This window comes from Miniopterus schreibersii (genome assembly GCF_964146895.1).
Source record: "Miniopterus schreibersii genome assembly, chromosome: 16".
Taxonomy (NCBI): domain Eukaryota; kingdom Metazoa; phylum Chordata; class Mammalia; order Chiroptera; family Miniopteridae; genus Miniopterus; species Miniopterus schreibersii.
In genome coordinates this window covers 3,298,002-3,313,085 of record NC_138116.1, presented here as the reverse complement: position 1 = coordinate 3,313,085, position 15,084 = coordinate 3,298,002, and the positions used below count along the sequence as shown (strand labels likewise).

General features: G+C 57.2%; 2 protein-coding genes across 4 annotated transcripts; both read right to left on the bottom strand.

Moving 5' to 3' along the window:
- Nucleotides 1–4,356, bottom strand: TRIM47 (tripartite motif containing 47). Of its 2 annotated transcripts, XM_081161712.1 has the most exons (7): nucleotides 3,652–4,353; nucleotides 2,601–2,696; nucleotides 2,093–2,323; nucleotides 1,737–1,935; nucleotides 1,233–1,307; nucleotides 917–982; nucleotides 1–616 (listed from the first exon to the last, which is right to left on the bottom strand). In XM_081161712.1, the coding sequence occupies exons 1-7, from the start codon at nucleotides 4,318–4,320 to the stop codon at nucleotides 342–344; spliced, it is 1,611 nt and encodes a 536-aa protein (XP_081017838.1). In that variant the 5' UTR covers nucleotides 4,321–4,353; the 3' UTR covers nucleotides 1–341. The 2 variants fall into 2 exon arrangements, with proteins under 2 accessions (XP_081017838.1, XP_081017839.1); XM_081161713.1 differs by having other exon boundaries at nucleotides 1–982; nucleotides 3,652–4,356.
- A 2,592-nt stretch (nucleotides 4,357–6,948) lies between these two features.
- On the bottom strand, nucleotides 6,949–14,145 carry TRIM65 (tripartite motif containing 65; the record flags this gene model as incomplete). Of its 2 annotated transcripts, XM_081162101.1 has the most annotated exons (6): nucleotides 6,949–10,997; nucleotides 11,495–11,560; nucleotides 11,694–11,868; nucleotides 11,953–12,186; nucleotides 12,426–12,521; nucleotides 13,726–14,145. In XM_081162101.1, the coding sequence occupies 6 exons, from the start codon at nucleotides 14,131–14,133 to the stop codon at nucleotides 10,423–10,425; spliced, it is 1,554 nt and encodes a 517-aa protein (XP_081018227.1). In that variant the 3' UTR covers nucleotides 6,949–10,422. The 2 variants fall into 2 exon arrangements, with proteins under 2 accessions (XP_081018227.1, XP_081018226.1); XM_081162100.1 differs by lacking the exon at nucleotides 11,495–11,560 and having other exon boundaries at nucleotides 13,726–14,133.
- Nucleotides 14,146–15,084: the final 939 nt, after the last annotated feature.

Genomic DNA, 15,084 nt, shown 5'->3' with positions numbered 1-15,084 from the left:
CATTCAACAAAAGTTTATTGAGCACCTACTGTGTGCCAGGCACTGTCCTAGGCCCTGGAAAAGGAGGGCTTGGGGTAGCATGATCTGTCCCAGCTGTGGTTTTCTCTGGTAGAAACCAGGCCTGCAGGGGGGAGGGTCTGAGAGGCACTTGAAAGGGTCTGGGGAGCCTCCTCCCTGCGAGGCGGGAGGCCAAGTGTACGGAAGGTGGAGGCCCTAGAAACGAGGCTGCTGAGGATGCGTGGGACTCCGAGGCTGGCGCCTTCTGTGGGGCAAGCCGGGGCTGCAGAGATGCAGGCGGGCCAGGAGCTGAGGCTGCAGCAGTGACCCCTGGCCCCCCTGCATCACCTCCTCTTCAGCACAGATATGCAGGACTTCTTGAGGGGCCCGATCTGCAGATGGGCATCCACACTCTCCAGGAAGAAGGCGGGCTTCAGCCTGCTCCGGAAGAGCCCCCAAAAGTGGCTGTCCAGGTGGCTCTGGAAGGGGTCAATGGGGGAGGCCGAGGGGCCAGCCCGGCGGGTCCGGGTGGCCTTCAGCCTCCGCAGAAGGCTCATCTTGCCATCCCGCACGGTGTAGAAGGCCAGGGCTTGGTCGGCATATTCCAGGCAGACCCCGACTGTGGGCGAGAAGGGGTGAGGCAGGGGTGCCTCCTGCCCATGGAACCAGACGGAGAAGCTGCGTCCATTCCACTGTAGGCAGCAGGAGTGGGCATTGCGGCCAAGCCGGCCCCGGTCGTAGGGTTCGTGTGGGGAAAAGTCTTCGGACATGACCCCCACGCTGACCCAGCCCTCAATGATCTCCACCTCCCAGTAGTAGGTGCCCCTGTCCAGGGCACCTTCACCCAGCACCTGCTCGCAGTGAGTGAAGCGGGCGGGTGACTCAGGGTAGTTGATGGGACACAGCACCCTCTTCACACCTTTGGTCCCAAACAGCTGCAGGAACTTGTCTGCTGTGTCACTGTCCAGGTCCACGATGTAGGCGACTGCTCCCATGGACGGGAGAGAGACGTAGGGTTCAGGACCAGGCTCAGAGTGCACGACCCATCCCCTAGGTGCCCACCTCACCCCATCTTTGCGGCCAGCACTAAGCCCTGCTGGAGAGTCCCCCATGAGCTGACCTAGTTCACCCCATGAATGAGGGAGGGGAACCCAAGCGCTCCTGTGCCAGGGCCCAGCCCCGCCGCCATCAGAGGGCCCAGTGTGAAAGGAAGGCAGAGTCCAGCTTCTACTCACACTTGAGGAAGTAATCCCTGGGTGCCTCGCTGTCCAGGTGGTTGCTGTTATCTGGGTCCTGGGACTCGGCATCGGCTGCAGAGAGAAGACAGTGGGGAGGGGCTCTCGCCAGCTACCCAAGACTGCTATGCAAAGTGCCCCTTCCAGAGCTGTGACCCCAATTCCCTCTTCTCCCCAGTTCCTCCCAGCATCCCAAGCCTCCTGGGACAGGCACACTAACCAAATAGGGCACCCTGTGTTCACATGCATGCCTGGTACTCGGGTTCTGCCCCCTGCTCCATTTGCCCTGGGATCCCAGCCCCTCTGAAGTTAAAGGGTGCCCTGTAGGCTATGGCCAAAGTGGCTGACTGGTCATTACAGGGTGGTGGCTCTGGTTACAGGCAGGATTTGGGTCCCACCCTGCAACAGGCACAGTTTCCATCCTGTAGTCCTGAATGGGCAGCAGGCCTGAGGACCTGGGAGAGAAGACTGGGGAACAGTGAGTCACTTGGAGGGGGCACCCACCTTCCGTGCTGAGCTTCTGCAGCCCAGCCTCATCATTGCTCAGCCCTAGCAGCTGCTTCCACTGGCTGGCGCAGGCCGCAGTCACCACATCTCTCACTGCCTTCACAGCCTGGGACGACTTAGTGAAGCTGAGCTCCCTCGGGGGACCAGGCCCAGGGCCGCACCCCTCCTCCAGGGCCAGCCTGAGTGCCAGGAGTTCCTGTGCCAGATAAATGCCCATCAAGGCCCTGCTGGCCATAGTTCCTCCCAGCTGGGGTGAGACAGCTAGCACAGCCCTGAAGCCTAGGGCACCCACTGCCTTGTCCTCTCTCTGCCCCCCCGCCCTCGCCCTCTCTGGTCCAAAGAGCTGCGCTCACCTGCAGGAAGCTGACTGAGTCGGCCTCAGGGACCTGACTGAGGTTGTGGCGGGCCCGGCTCAGCCGGCTGCGCTGCTCCTCCTGCCGCTGAAGGTCGCTCTGCGAGCGGCCCAGCATGGTGGCCTCACCCTCTTCAATGAAGCCCAGCACCTCCTTCTGGAATCCCTGCAGGGTGGCCGAAGCCTCTGCAAACAGCCGGCTCACCCTCTCCCGCTCGGCCACAGCTGCACTCTGCACAGGACAGCAGTGGGAGCAGTGGTGAGGGCGAAGAAATTGCTGTTTGGGCCCCCTCCTTCCCAGACCCCACTACCGCCCCCTCTTGGAGGGGGCACAGAAAGACCAGCTGGAGCTGCCCTGGGTCTCTGCCAGGTCTGGGGGGACACTTGTGCTCAGGGGGACTGGGCAATGCCCTGAGCACAGGTTTCTTTGGAATGGACTAGATCACGCAGTGAACTCACAATGTCAGGAGCCTACCGCAGGAGGGGACGGGGTTCGGGTCGGGTCTGACCTTGATGAGGGCCACCGTCCGCCGGGACTGTGCAATGCTGGCACCCAGCTCATCCATGCGGTCCTCCACCGCACTCAGCACTTTGGGCTGCTCGGCCTGTGGACGACATCCTTCCTGAGTATGGAGTCTGCAGAGGCCTCAGCCGTGCACCGGGGTCAGGTCTCACCAAGGGGCAGGACAGGGGAGACGTGGGAGTGGTATCTGTGCATAGGTAGGACTGGGAGTGGCCACGATGTCCCACAATATGCCAGAGGTGCCTCAAGCCCAGGCCACTGCCATTCCCACATGCTCAGGGAGAGCACCAGCTGGCCGCACATTGCCTGCCTCCCCTCTCTGACCAGTGGGCAAGCACAAGGCCATCCATGGTCCTCAATGTCACTCACATTCACTTGAGAACTTCCTTCAGTGGGGAAGAGGCAGAGAATGGGGATACGGGGGCTGCATAAGAGGGCATTCAGCTGTCCTGGGGACCCCTGTCCCCAAAGACTCTATGTCCCCAATCCAGGCCTTAAAAATGGGGATTCCGGGCAAATCCCCCGGATCTTATGAGTCACGGTTCCAGGCTGGAGAGACGGAAAATCCCAAGGCCAAGGCGCCAAGACCGGGCTGGAGGCCAAAGGAAACTTGGGGCGGAGGAAGCAGGACCGACTAGGCGCACACGCTCCCACCACCGGCCCCTGGACAGTTCGCCACACTCCTGCCCTTGCCACACCCATCTAAAGCCTCGGCCTCAGCCCCGGGCAAATCTGAGCGGGGACCCGCGTGAGCTCCGCCGGCTCATCAGAGGCCCAGGACCCCAGCCCCCCGCCCCCACCCAGATTCCCTCCTGCCTTAGACCCCCCAAGATCCCCGCCGGGGCTTCAGGCCCCCTGTCCGCCCTCCGCGTCCTTTTGGCGTTCTCCCAGGGTCCCCCCATCCCCACGAGCGGATGACATTGTCAGGGCTGGAAGGGACAGCAAAGATCCTCAGTTCACCGGAGGAAATGAACCACCCGGGAAGCACGGGGTGGGGAGCGGCGCGACCACGACCCTCGGCGGTGCCCGTGCCCCACCTCCTGCAGCGCGCGCTCCTGCTCCAGCGGCACGAGCTCGTGGCCGCGGTGCTCCTGGGCGGCGCAGGCCTCGCACAGGCACGCGCGCTCCGCGCGGCAGTAGCGCTCGAGCGGCCGCAGGTGGCGCGGGCACAGGCTCTCCTCCAGCCGGCGCAGCGGCGGCACCAGGCGGTGTCCGCGTAACGCGGGGCTGCGCTCGTGCGGGCCCAGGTGCGCGGGGCAGAAGGAGGCGAGGCAGGAGAGGCAGGAGAGCGCGGCGGGCAGGGCGGCGCCCTCGGGGCACGCGTCGCAGCGCACAGGCTCTTCGCCCGCCGTCCATGGCTCGGGGGCGCAGGGGGCCGACGGCTCCGGGGCGCTGGGCGGCGCGCTGGGGGCGGCGGGCTCCGGGGCCGAGGCCGGGCCGGGCCCGGGCCCGGGGCCCGAGCCCTGGCGGAGCTGCAGCAGCTCGGACAGCGTGTGGTTCTTTCGGAGCTGCAGGCCGTCGGGGAAGGGCTCCTGGCACAGCGGGCAGCGGGCCGCGCCTCCGGGGGCGCCGGCTCCACCGGCGCCGCGGTGCGGCCAGAGCGTGTCCAGGCAGGCGAGGCAGAAGTTGTGGCCGCAGGGCAGCGTCACCGGCTCCCGCAGCGGCTCCAGGCAGATGGGGCAGCTGAAGGGCCCGCTACCGTCCATGGCTCCGCGGCCGCCCGGGCACCGCCTGTTCTGCTCCCGCCTGGGAGGGACCCGAGCGCTCGCGCCCGGGCACCGCCCCCCGGGACTGAAGCCAAGGGTCCCGCCCCCGCCCGTCCCCAGCTCGGACCGCCCCCCAGAGCCGCGGGCCCGCTGGCGGGTTTCTGAGGGCGCGGGGCGGCCCTGGGCCCCGCCTGGCTCCCAGGGGCTCCTGGGCCATGGCCCCTCCTGGACCCGCGAGTCCGAGCGCAGGGCGCTGCTGCACGGTGTGCGGGAGACCCCAGAGAGCGGAGGAGGGGAACACGATGGAAGGACGCTGGGGAGCTCACCCCCCGTTACCCCCGGCCTCCCCAGCACGGCCACTGTGTTGCGCCAGCACCTTCGTCTTCCAGGCCCCTTCTCTGCACCGTGAGCAAAGTGCATGAGCTGCTGACTGCAGAGAACATAACTGGGGATGAGCGCGCGTTTTTGTCCTTTAGTGGCTCTATTCACCCTCCCGTGGGGAATCTGGACTTTTCTAAACCTGAAATGGGAAGTTGATGTCATCCTCCAAGGAATGAGGAATTCAGTTCCCGTCCATGGACATGCCTGGGCACCTGTGGTGTCCCTGGGGCTGGGGGCCGGGGGTTCCCCGAGTGGAGGAAGTTGTTAAGACTCATCTTACTATCCACTTAAAATGGTGCATTTTATTGTAAGTTATACTTTAATAATGTTAAGTTTACAAAAATAGAATGGCCGCAAAATAGCTCGAGGAACACTGGATTATAACCCAAAGTGTAAAAGAAACATCCGTGTGTCCATGCTGATATAAATGACTGCATAAATAAATAACGGGGGGGGGGGGGGGGTAAGACAGATTTCCTATTCAGGAGAATTCCAAATAATTTTTGTAGATGCTCCGAGGTGGCACATAACTTCCCACACCGCAAGCGGGGCCTGTGCATGGAAACTTCACAGCGGAGACCTGACCAACTCTACCCCAGCCAGGGGATCAAGTCAGTTCAACATCAGCAGTGAGAAGTCTTGTCCATAATGGGAGGTGGTCGTCCTCCCCAAAAGCCCACACCCCCATTCCAATCATGATTAAAACATCAGACAAATCCCAACTGACGAAAAGTCTACAATATACCTACCTGACCAGCACCCCTGGACACTGTCAAGGTCATCGAAGACAAGCGAAGGCCTAGAAACTGTCACAGCCAAGAGAAGACTACGGAGGCGCGACAACTAAATATGATATGTACCCTGGATGGGCTCCTGCAAAGGGACATTATTGGGAAAAGTAAGGAAGTTTGAATAAATTGTGGAATATAATTGAGAATGTATCCATATTAGCTCTTTAACTGTGACAGATGTGCCATAGCCGTGTAAGATGTTAACAAAAGGGGAAATTGGGAGTGAGATATACGGGAATTCTGAATTATCTTCACAACTTTTCTTTAAATATATAACTATGCTCCAACTAATGCCAAAAAATGGTTTTGTAATAAAATTATAGATTATATATATATATGCTAAAAGTTTACTTTTAAAATATAGAATAATTGAGGCAAATCTGCCTACCCCAAGGTCTGCAAACCTCCTGCTGATGAGACCCTAAAGTGGGAGGAATAAAGGGGTAAGAGGGGTGATCTGTCTAGAACTGGGGTTTCACCTTTCTCTGCATGCCTAGGCCCCTCTCCGAGCCTGGTGCAGCCTACAGAGCCCTTTTCAAAGCAGTGCTTTTAAATGCACAAAGTAAAATGGTTAGGATTCCATGGAAACTGATTACATTGAAATACAGGTACAAAAGATTAAGAAAACAAATTTGTGATAAAATTATATATGTGTATCTTTCACACAATAAATAACAAGATCTGATGGAGGCCTAGCAGTTACTTATTTTTGAAACAGTGATGAACATAAATGATATTCCGAGTTCTCTGTCACCACTGTAACATGCTATGAAAATGCCTGTAATTTTTATTGGTGACAAGTCACAGGTATTGCTAATAGCTTTGTGGTGTGTTCTCTCCATTTATAACAAAGAAATGCTGAATTTCAGCTAGAGGACAATGAAATATAGACTTTCCCCCCAAGACCCTAGGTTAAGAGTATTTAATTTAGAAATATGCTATGCGGAGCCTCCTGACATCTTCCCTGATAGGAGGAAAGAAAACTAAGATCTATTAAACATTGCAAGAGAGGTGCTATCCACTCCTGCTTGGGAGATTCATGATAAAGGAAGGGGCATCACGGAGGAAGTGACCTTTGAGCTGGGTCTTCACCGACTGCCTGCTAGGACTCCGGCGTGCAGAAACTAAGGCGGGAAAAGGTCTTCGGGGCAGGAGGAATAGCAGAGGGAGCCGGCCTGGGTGTGCCCGGTTTGGCAGGAAGGCGGTAATGAGTTTCATAAGTTGCTTTCCACAGGGGACCCTTCATCATGACTGGCCCTTGTTTGCCAAGACCAGGAACGGTTCAGAGGCTCAGGCATCAGTGCCACCCTGCTCCGTGGCTTGGCAGCCGGGGCTTGCTGAGACCACAGACCTACCTGATTTTGGAGGGGGAGAGGGTGCCTCTCAGGTTGGGGGTGCTCGGGTGAGTTCCAGCTGGCCCTCCGCTCCCCACCCTGCAGCCTGTTCAGGAAGATGTGCTCCTTTCCCGCAGGAAGGCATGGAGATATGATTTGTCAGGGTGGTGGCATTTCGGTATTTCATTTGCATTATCATAGCTTTAAAGTTGTTTGCCCAGTATACTCCTTCCTTTTTAAAAGAATTCGCTCTTAAGGGGAAATGGTAACTGGCACTTTGAGCTCCGCTGGAGCACAGTCACGCCCGTATCTCCCTCTCCCCTTACAAGGACTGTTGTGAAGGATGAGAAATGGAATTCCGACAGGCTCCATATCTTGCCTCAGGCCACATAACTAGTCCTGCAGAGGAGGAATTTAAACCCACAAGGTGCAAGCTGAAAATAATCCTAAACCTCACCTGCAACCTCTGGCAGCAGTACTGCTTAAAAAAATAAAAGAAGTTGAACAGAAGCAAAAATGAACCAAGCCAAAGCAGCTCAGCCAACGAGAATAATTAACAAGCCATCCTAGCCCTGCTTGCATCTTTTAAAGAAACTGCAATGGGATCCAATCCACGTTCTTTTTTGTTATGCTTTTGATGTAATTTTTAAAAACTGGATTTGTATTTATTTCAAATAATGTATTTAGAGTACTTAAAAAATAAACAATTTAATGAGGCTTATAACGATAAAAACTGTTAGTCCTGTGCCCCACATACTCCAGATTCTTGCTCCCACAGCCAGCCAGTTTCCTTCAGCAGTTACCTCCACATCTCTAAAGCAAACACTCATGAGCCCTGAGCCTCTGTGTGGATGCTACGCTCGGATTTCTGGAAATTTCGATTCTTATTTACTTATCTTTCATGTTGAATTCCATTGTTTGGGTCCCAGGTCTTCCCTTCCCTTCACTGATTTACTTCTTTACTTTTGAAAAGTCCCCTGGGAACTTCCTGAGACTAGATGTGGAAGTGCCTGCAAAGGTCTTTGTTCAGGCTTCATCCTTGATTGACAGTTTGGCTGGGTATGAGATTCTTGAATGGAAATCCTTCCTCTCTGAATCTCAAAGGCCTGGCTCCACTGTCTTCTAGCTTCCAGTCCTCTGTTATTTGAAGCCATGTTTCCCCCAGTTGCTGTGCTGCTCCCTTCCTTCACGTCCTGCCTGGAAGAGAGTGGCCTCCTCTCTACCCCTTACTTCTCTGCCCTCCAACCCAACTCCCTCCAAATCCATTGGCCCCTAAGCCTCTGCCTTTTATTTATTTTTTTTATTTTTAAAAAAATTTTGTATTAATTTCAGGTGCACAGCATAGTGGCTAGACGATCATATACTTTACAAAGTGTTCCCCCTTATATTTCCAGCTCCCCCTTGGTACCATACATAGTTATTACAATATTGACAATATAGCCTGTGTGGTAAGGGTCCCTGTCTTGTAAAAATCTCTCCTGCCCCGCCCTGCCCTTGGTCTGTGTGTGTGTCCACCCTCCCGACTCTGCCACACAGAGGCCCAGAAATGGTGAGCAGTGGGGTAGAAATGCTGGAAACATCCACTGGCTATTCACGCTACACCCTGAAGTCCATGCTTCCTTTCCCCCTACACCAATGCACTTTCCTGTCAGAATCAGGTGGACTGAGCGAATTGAATTTGAAGGAGCTTTCTGAGAGATTTGTAAATGTTTGTCCCCACACCTGGAGAAGCACTGTTCTACTGCACACTATAGAAATGACAGTAGCATCCCATCAACGACATAAAGGTTAATAGTCACGATACAGAACACTCCCACAGGACAATGTGGAAAGGCCCAACAAGCTGATAAAAAAGTAAATTCATAGAATAAATGGCCCCAAACGCTTCCTACCGTGGGCATAGAAACGGAGCCAGTCTTCTTTTCTCTGTCCCTTCCAGAGTGTGGGCTCAGCCCGTTGGACACGTGTGTTGGGGCGTTGGGGTCAGGAGGGTATGGCTGGAATCTGCACTGAGGCAGCCAGCAGTGATGGCCGTGTGGCCAGCCCAGTCCTGCTTCCTACCCCGCGGGGCCTCCACTTGGCGGTTCACTGAGGTCCTGCCTGCTCTGTTACTCTGTCAGGCTGCCCAGTGTTAGAAACCCCCCTTTCCGAGTTTGGGGAACTCCCCACCTTAGGGATCTTATTGGGAGCTCCTTGCGCAGGCTGCACCAGTCAGAGGCCTGACCTTGTCCTTCACCAGGGAGCCGCGCCGCTGAGGACCAAGGCCACAAGATGGGGTCTGCAACCATCGCAGTGACCAAGGCCAGATATCAATGTGGGAGGGAGATACATTTCTAACAAATAAAAAATTATTTTGTATTTTTTGGAGTATGTGTTTTTGCACATGTTATCTTCTAGAAAAACTTCTTTTTAAGAACAAGAGAGAGAGGGGGAGAGAAACACCAATTTGCTGCTCCACTCATTTATGCATTCATTGGTTGATTTTTGTATGTGCCCTGACCGGAGACAGAACCCAGAACCTTGGCATAACGCTCTAACCAACTGAGCTACCCAGCCAGGGCCTAAGAAAACTTTAATTGTGAAATATTTACACGAGTATATAAAACCTATATGTACAGTATAAGAAGTTATAAAGCAAACACCCTTGCCTGGCCAGCGTGGCTCAGCGGTTTAGCAATGACCTATGAACCAGGAGATCATGGTTCCATTCCCAGTCAGGGCACACACCCGGGCTCTGGGCTCGATCCCCAGCGGGGGGTGTGCAGGAGGCAGCCGATCAATGACTCTCTCATCATTGTTTCTGTCCCTCTCTTTCACTTCCTATCTCTGAAATCAATAAAGACGTATTTAAAAAATAAAATACAGCAAACACCCTTGTAATCACCACCCAGATCAAGAAGTGGGACGGTTCCAGTAACAAAGTCACAGCTGTCCTATGACCCAGCAGCCCCACAGCCAGAAACACAAGCAAAGACATGTGCAGGGATGTTTATGGAAGCATGTTCCCAAGCAGAAGGACCTAGCGCTGTGCTGGCACTAATGTGTCTCAGTGCACATAATCCCCACGTGGGGTAGGGATGACGGCCGAGGCGCAGCCACAACTCTGCTGATGTGATGTGGGGACAGTGGGCAGAGAGAAGTGACTTGACTCAAGGGGGCTTCATTTTGGTCTTTTGTATGAAAATAAAATCTTCAAATGCTCACTGTTTTTCTGTTGAGCAATTCCACTTTAGCTCATGTACATACAAAGAAATAAATATGGCTTGTACAAAGCTCCCTGCTCAAAAATATTCATCTTGGATATATATAGTTATAACTGGGCTCTAGAACTGGGCTCTGCCTGGGGCAGGGGCCTCCCATTTTACTCCATTCGTAGTCCCAGCTCCTTCAAAGAGGCTAGAAAAGTAAACTTCAGTTTGGGCGGGTCCCCCCCATCCCCTCAAGTGGCCCAACCTGGTCCCAAGTCAGTCTGCTGGCCAACAGCTGGTCCCATTATAGCTGTGACCTTGGGTCCCCAGGCCAGGAGCTGGGGCAACTCTTGGGCACACAGGATGGTGGCACCTGCTCCCAGCCTGGAGTTCCATCCTGTGCCTTACTCAGCTGAGCCCTGAGGCCTCTTCCTGGAGCCCTGAAGGGAGCTTGGCCCCAGGTCGATGGCATAGGGTCAGTGTCCTACCCTCCAGGAGCCAGAAGACAGGGTAGAGGGGCCGGGTGAAGATGGAATGGAAGGTGTGCAGGCGCTGGGTCTTGGGCTCCAGGCTGTAGAAGGTAAGGCAACCAGAGGCCAGGTCCAAGTCCATGCCCAGGAGTTTCCCTGGCACCCCTGGGAGGCGCTGGACCTCCCCATTGTGCCAGGCCTGGGCGCTATCCTCCTGAACACAGAGCCCCCACGAGTTGGGCCCGCGGCCGATGTTGTCTGTGTAGGGCCCCACCTTGTGCCGTGTCAGGTCCGGGTAGGCAACGCCCAGTGTCACCAAGTGATTAGATGTGTGCACCTCCCAGTAGTGCCGCCCAGACTTGAAGCTCTGGGCACACTGAACCTGCCAGAGCTCGAAGCTGCCTGGCTCAGCCAGGCCCCGGGGCTCTCGCCGGTGCTCTACCTGCTGGTCCTGCCGAGACAGGTAAAGGTGGCGGTTGGCACTCTCTGGGTCGAAGGTCAGATTGCGATAATCTGTGGGAAAGATAGACTGAAGGTGAGTGGACAGGGTGCCTGTGCATGTCCACCTTCCTGTCCCCAGAGGGGAGAGATGATGACCGAAGCTCCATCGACGGAGCACGAACCTGCCTGGCTCACTGCAAGTGAGCATTCAATCCTGGCGGGAACCTCTGAGTGGAATCTTCTGTTAGCCCCATTTCACAGATGAGAAAACTGAGGCCCAGAAAAGTAACTAACTGGACAGTAGTGGAAGAATCGTGATTGATCCCAGATCTGTGTGCCTGGAATCCCCTTAAACACTACTCTGGCTCCATGTGTAAGAGGTGTGCACCCTGCGACAGGCATGTAGGGGGGTGGGGCCAGACCCAGGGAAGGGCATGGACAGGATAGTCAGAGCACGTGCCACATACACACATACTCACAAGTGCACACAAACACAGACGTATCCACACGTGTGCACAATGCACTTTCACGCACATATAGGTACACACACATATGCTGGGCCTCCTTACTCTGCCAGAGTTTCCTCCTCAGCGGACAAACCGGGCTTGGGACCACTGCCAGGGCACCTGGGGCCTCTGGGGGACAAAGCAGTGTTAGGGGAGTGATGGGAGGGGAGCTCATGGGGAGCTGAGCCCTAACTCCACTCCCACCCCTAGTGGGAGGGACAGCTGGGCCCAGAGGGGTAGAGAGATCTGGGGTCAGCCTTACCTATAGGACCCAAGTCAGCAGCCTCAGCTGGTGCCCCGTGGGGGTCCCCCTTGTCCAGGAGGACGACAGAAAGCTGGCTCAGAAACTCCTTCAGGCCCCCCAGCTGCTGATCTTCATTCCACAGTGGAGGGGTCAGCGGCCCGAGAGGCCCCAGGGGCGCCAGGTGCTGTGATGCCTGAGTCCCAGGAACAGCTGCAGTAAGCTTGGGTGCAAGGGGCAGGCATGCTGGACCCCAACCTGCTGCCCTTTGCCCTGGTACCTGAAGGAAAGTTCGGTCATCCAACTGCTTCAGGAGATTGCAGATCCTGTGGTCAAAGTGAGCCATGGCCTCCAGGTGGCCCTGTAGTCGCTGTTCCTCCTCCTGGGCCTGTGCCAGTGCCTGTGTTTTGCCCACCTCGATGTCCCTCAGTGCCTGGAATCGACGCATCTCCAGGGCTTGCAGCAGGCGGCTGAACTTGCCAGAGACCACAGAAGCCAGGGTGCAGGCTGAGCTCTGGGTGGGTATAGGAGGAGCCTAGGGTGGCCAGGGCCACAGCTGCCCACTGAGCTGAGGGGTGCGGCTATGGGGAGCTAGGATCCCTGGAACCTCTTTACCCTGTTCAGCCCCTCACTCCCTGATGCCAGGAAGCATTTTCAAGGTAGCTCACACCTACTGCCCAGTGTCCCAGGGACCAGCTAGTGGCTGCCTGAAAAACAACATGAAATGGTGGGAGGGGACAGGCAGGCTGGTACCTGGATCTGGCTGCTTCGCTGCTTCAGCTCCTGTAGCTGGCTCTCAGCCTGGGAGGCCTGCTGCCGGTTGATCTCCAGCATGGCTCTCAGCTGAGCCTGTGTTGTCCACCAGGGGACAGGGGATGAGTGACAAGAGGGGGCGAGGATTGGTTGTGAAGTCCCCCCTCCTCATGCTGCCCCAGATGAGGCTGACCAGTGGGCCAGTACACAGAGCACCAGCCTAGGTCTGCGCCCCAAAAGATGCGGGTCAGTCCCAGGGAGGCCTAGACAAAGCCCCTTCCCCACCTGGAACAGGGCTATGCATGTGCAGAGTGGAAGCCTTGGGCTGGAGACCTGACTTCCAGTCCCTCTTGCAGTCTGAGCAACTTGGGGCAAAGCACCCACTCTCTCTGGGCTGTAACTCCCCGATACCCCTAGACAATAAATGGGAGCAATCCTTCGCTTTTCAGGGAAGGGGTGATGGTCCAGAGCTCCAGAGCTGTTTGATGAGTAGGCAGTGCAGCGCACACACAAGATAGGCTCTTCCAAATGCCGGGACAGTGCTGAGCCCCAGCTTTGGGCATGAGAAGAGGGCACTCCTATTTGGTTGTGCCCCTTCTGGATCAAAATGTAGTCTCCTGGAGCAGGAAAAACTCCCGCTCCCAGGATTCGGGTCCCTGCACCTGGCCAAGAGCCTGCCTTGCTTCCTTTCCTCCCAGCAACACTCCAAGGTAAGGACGGGTGTTAACCCCACTTCCAGACGAGTAAACGGGTGGGCGAAGCTGATAGTTTGGCCAAAGTCATCACATCTTCCTAAGTCCAATGCTCCGCCTTTGTCCAGGCCCCTGTACTGTCCCAGTTCATCTGACTCTTCCCAGAGGACAATCCCCGCCCCCCCATCACTTCCCCTCCCAGTCTCCACTGAGCACGTGCCTTCGGGTTGTACCACCTGCCCCCCCCCCCCGCCCCCTTTGTTGCTGTCATCTGCTGGCCCACTGCAAACTCTCCTGCTTAGCGCTCAGTCTTCGTGCCACCAACAGCAGCATCGCCCGGGCCTTACTCCGCGACCTGGGCAGTCGCGGGGGCTGCCGTCCAGCACGCGGGCTCTGGGCTCCACCCCTCACCCGCAGAGCTCCCGGCCTCGCTCCACCGCAGCTATCACCCTAACCTCACCCTGGCCTCCCTGCCCGCGCTCCGAAGCCTCTCTTCCAAGCATCTGTTGCCTGAGCACCACCACCTTGGAAGAGAAGTACCCCGAAGCCGCCTCCGGCTGAGGCTGCCCGCGCGCGGGGGAGCAGAGCGGGGCACCCCGGCGAGTCACCTCGCGCTCCCGGCGCTCAGCGTCCAGCAGCGCCCGCTCGTGGTGGCGACACTCGCCCACGGTGCACGCGCTGCACACGCAGCGGCCGTCGGTGCGGCAGAAGAGCTCGAGCGGCCGCCCGTGCCGGGGGCAGCGCGCGCCGGGGTCCGGGCGGGGGTCGGGGCCGGCGCCCGGGGCGGGCTCGGCGCGCACCACCTCGAGCACGTCGCTGAGCGCGACGTTGCGGCGCAGCTCGGCGCGGCCGGGGACGGGCTCGCGGCACGCGGGGCACTCCTGGTCGCAGCGCCTCCACCAGTCCCGGACGCAGGCCCGGCAGAAGTTGTGGCCGCAGGGCAGCGTCACCGGGTCCTGGTAGAGCCCCAGGCAGATGGCGCAGGTCAGCCTGTCCTCCAGCAGCTGCGAGGCCATGGCGGCGGCGGCGGGAGCCACACCCCCGAAGAGCCGGGACTCTTAAAGGCGCCGGAAGCCCTGCGGGGCGGCGGGGAGGAGCTAGGTCCCGCCTCGGGAGAAGCGGGTGACAGTCCTTCTCAGAGGACCCACCCCAGCCGCGGCTCCCGGCAGCGCACCCAGTCCAGCCCTGCGACTCCCCATGGCCTCCCCACTCGTCTAGGCTCAGAGCCACTCCTGCCGGCCTCCTGCCACCCCAAGCTGGGAGTTGGGGTCCGGTTCTCTCTGGCCCTGACCCTGGGACCTCCATGCTGCTTCCCTAGGTTCTCAGTTCAGCAGCTCCTGAGCAGGGGATCTGGCCAGAGCCTCAAGCGACAAGACCCCCAAAGAGCCTCCGGTCTCCTCCGGGCTGAAGGCCATCACCTGAAAACCTACCACCACCACCTCCCTCCCAGGGGTTTCCGCGATTACATGAGACAGTGCCCGCCCCGCGGGAGTGCCGGGCAGTAAGCGCAGGGGCTCACAGCTAGTACTCCGTAAGTGCTCTCTTCTGACCCGGGGGACCCTGCTGCACTTTTTCCTTGAGCTGAGCTTCAGGCATTTGCCAAGTCAGGGTGTCAACAGTGAAGTGGATATTTGTGGTCACCAAGAGACAGACCAGTCCAGTGGTTTTTTTCAATACCCCCTTTAATGGAAACCGAAAGCACTCTTCAACTGCACTGGGAACCCCGTGTGGGCCCTCTGCTTTACAACACAAAGCAGCACTGTCTTGTGTGTTGTAAATAGGTGAAGTTGCTCGTTCTGGAAAAGGTGCACAGATCTCCTGCTTGGCTACAGTCTTTCTTTAGAGGTTAGAAATACCCTAACAACCAGGGAGGGTGCAGGGGCTTCCTAGGCCCAAGCAGGGCTGTGTGTGCCTAAGATCTGAGGCCTGAGAGGGCAGGAGCCTGCACCCTGCAGCCAGTTAGGGGC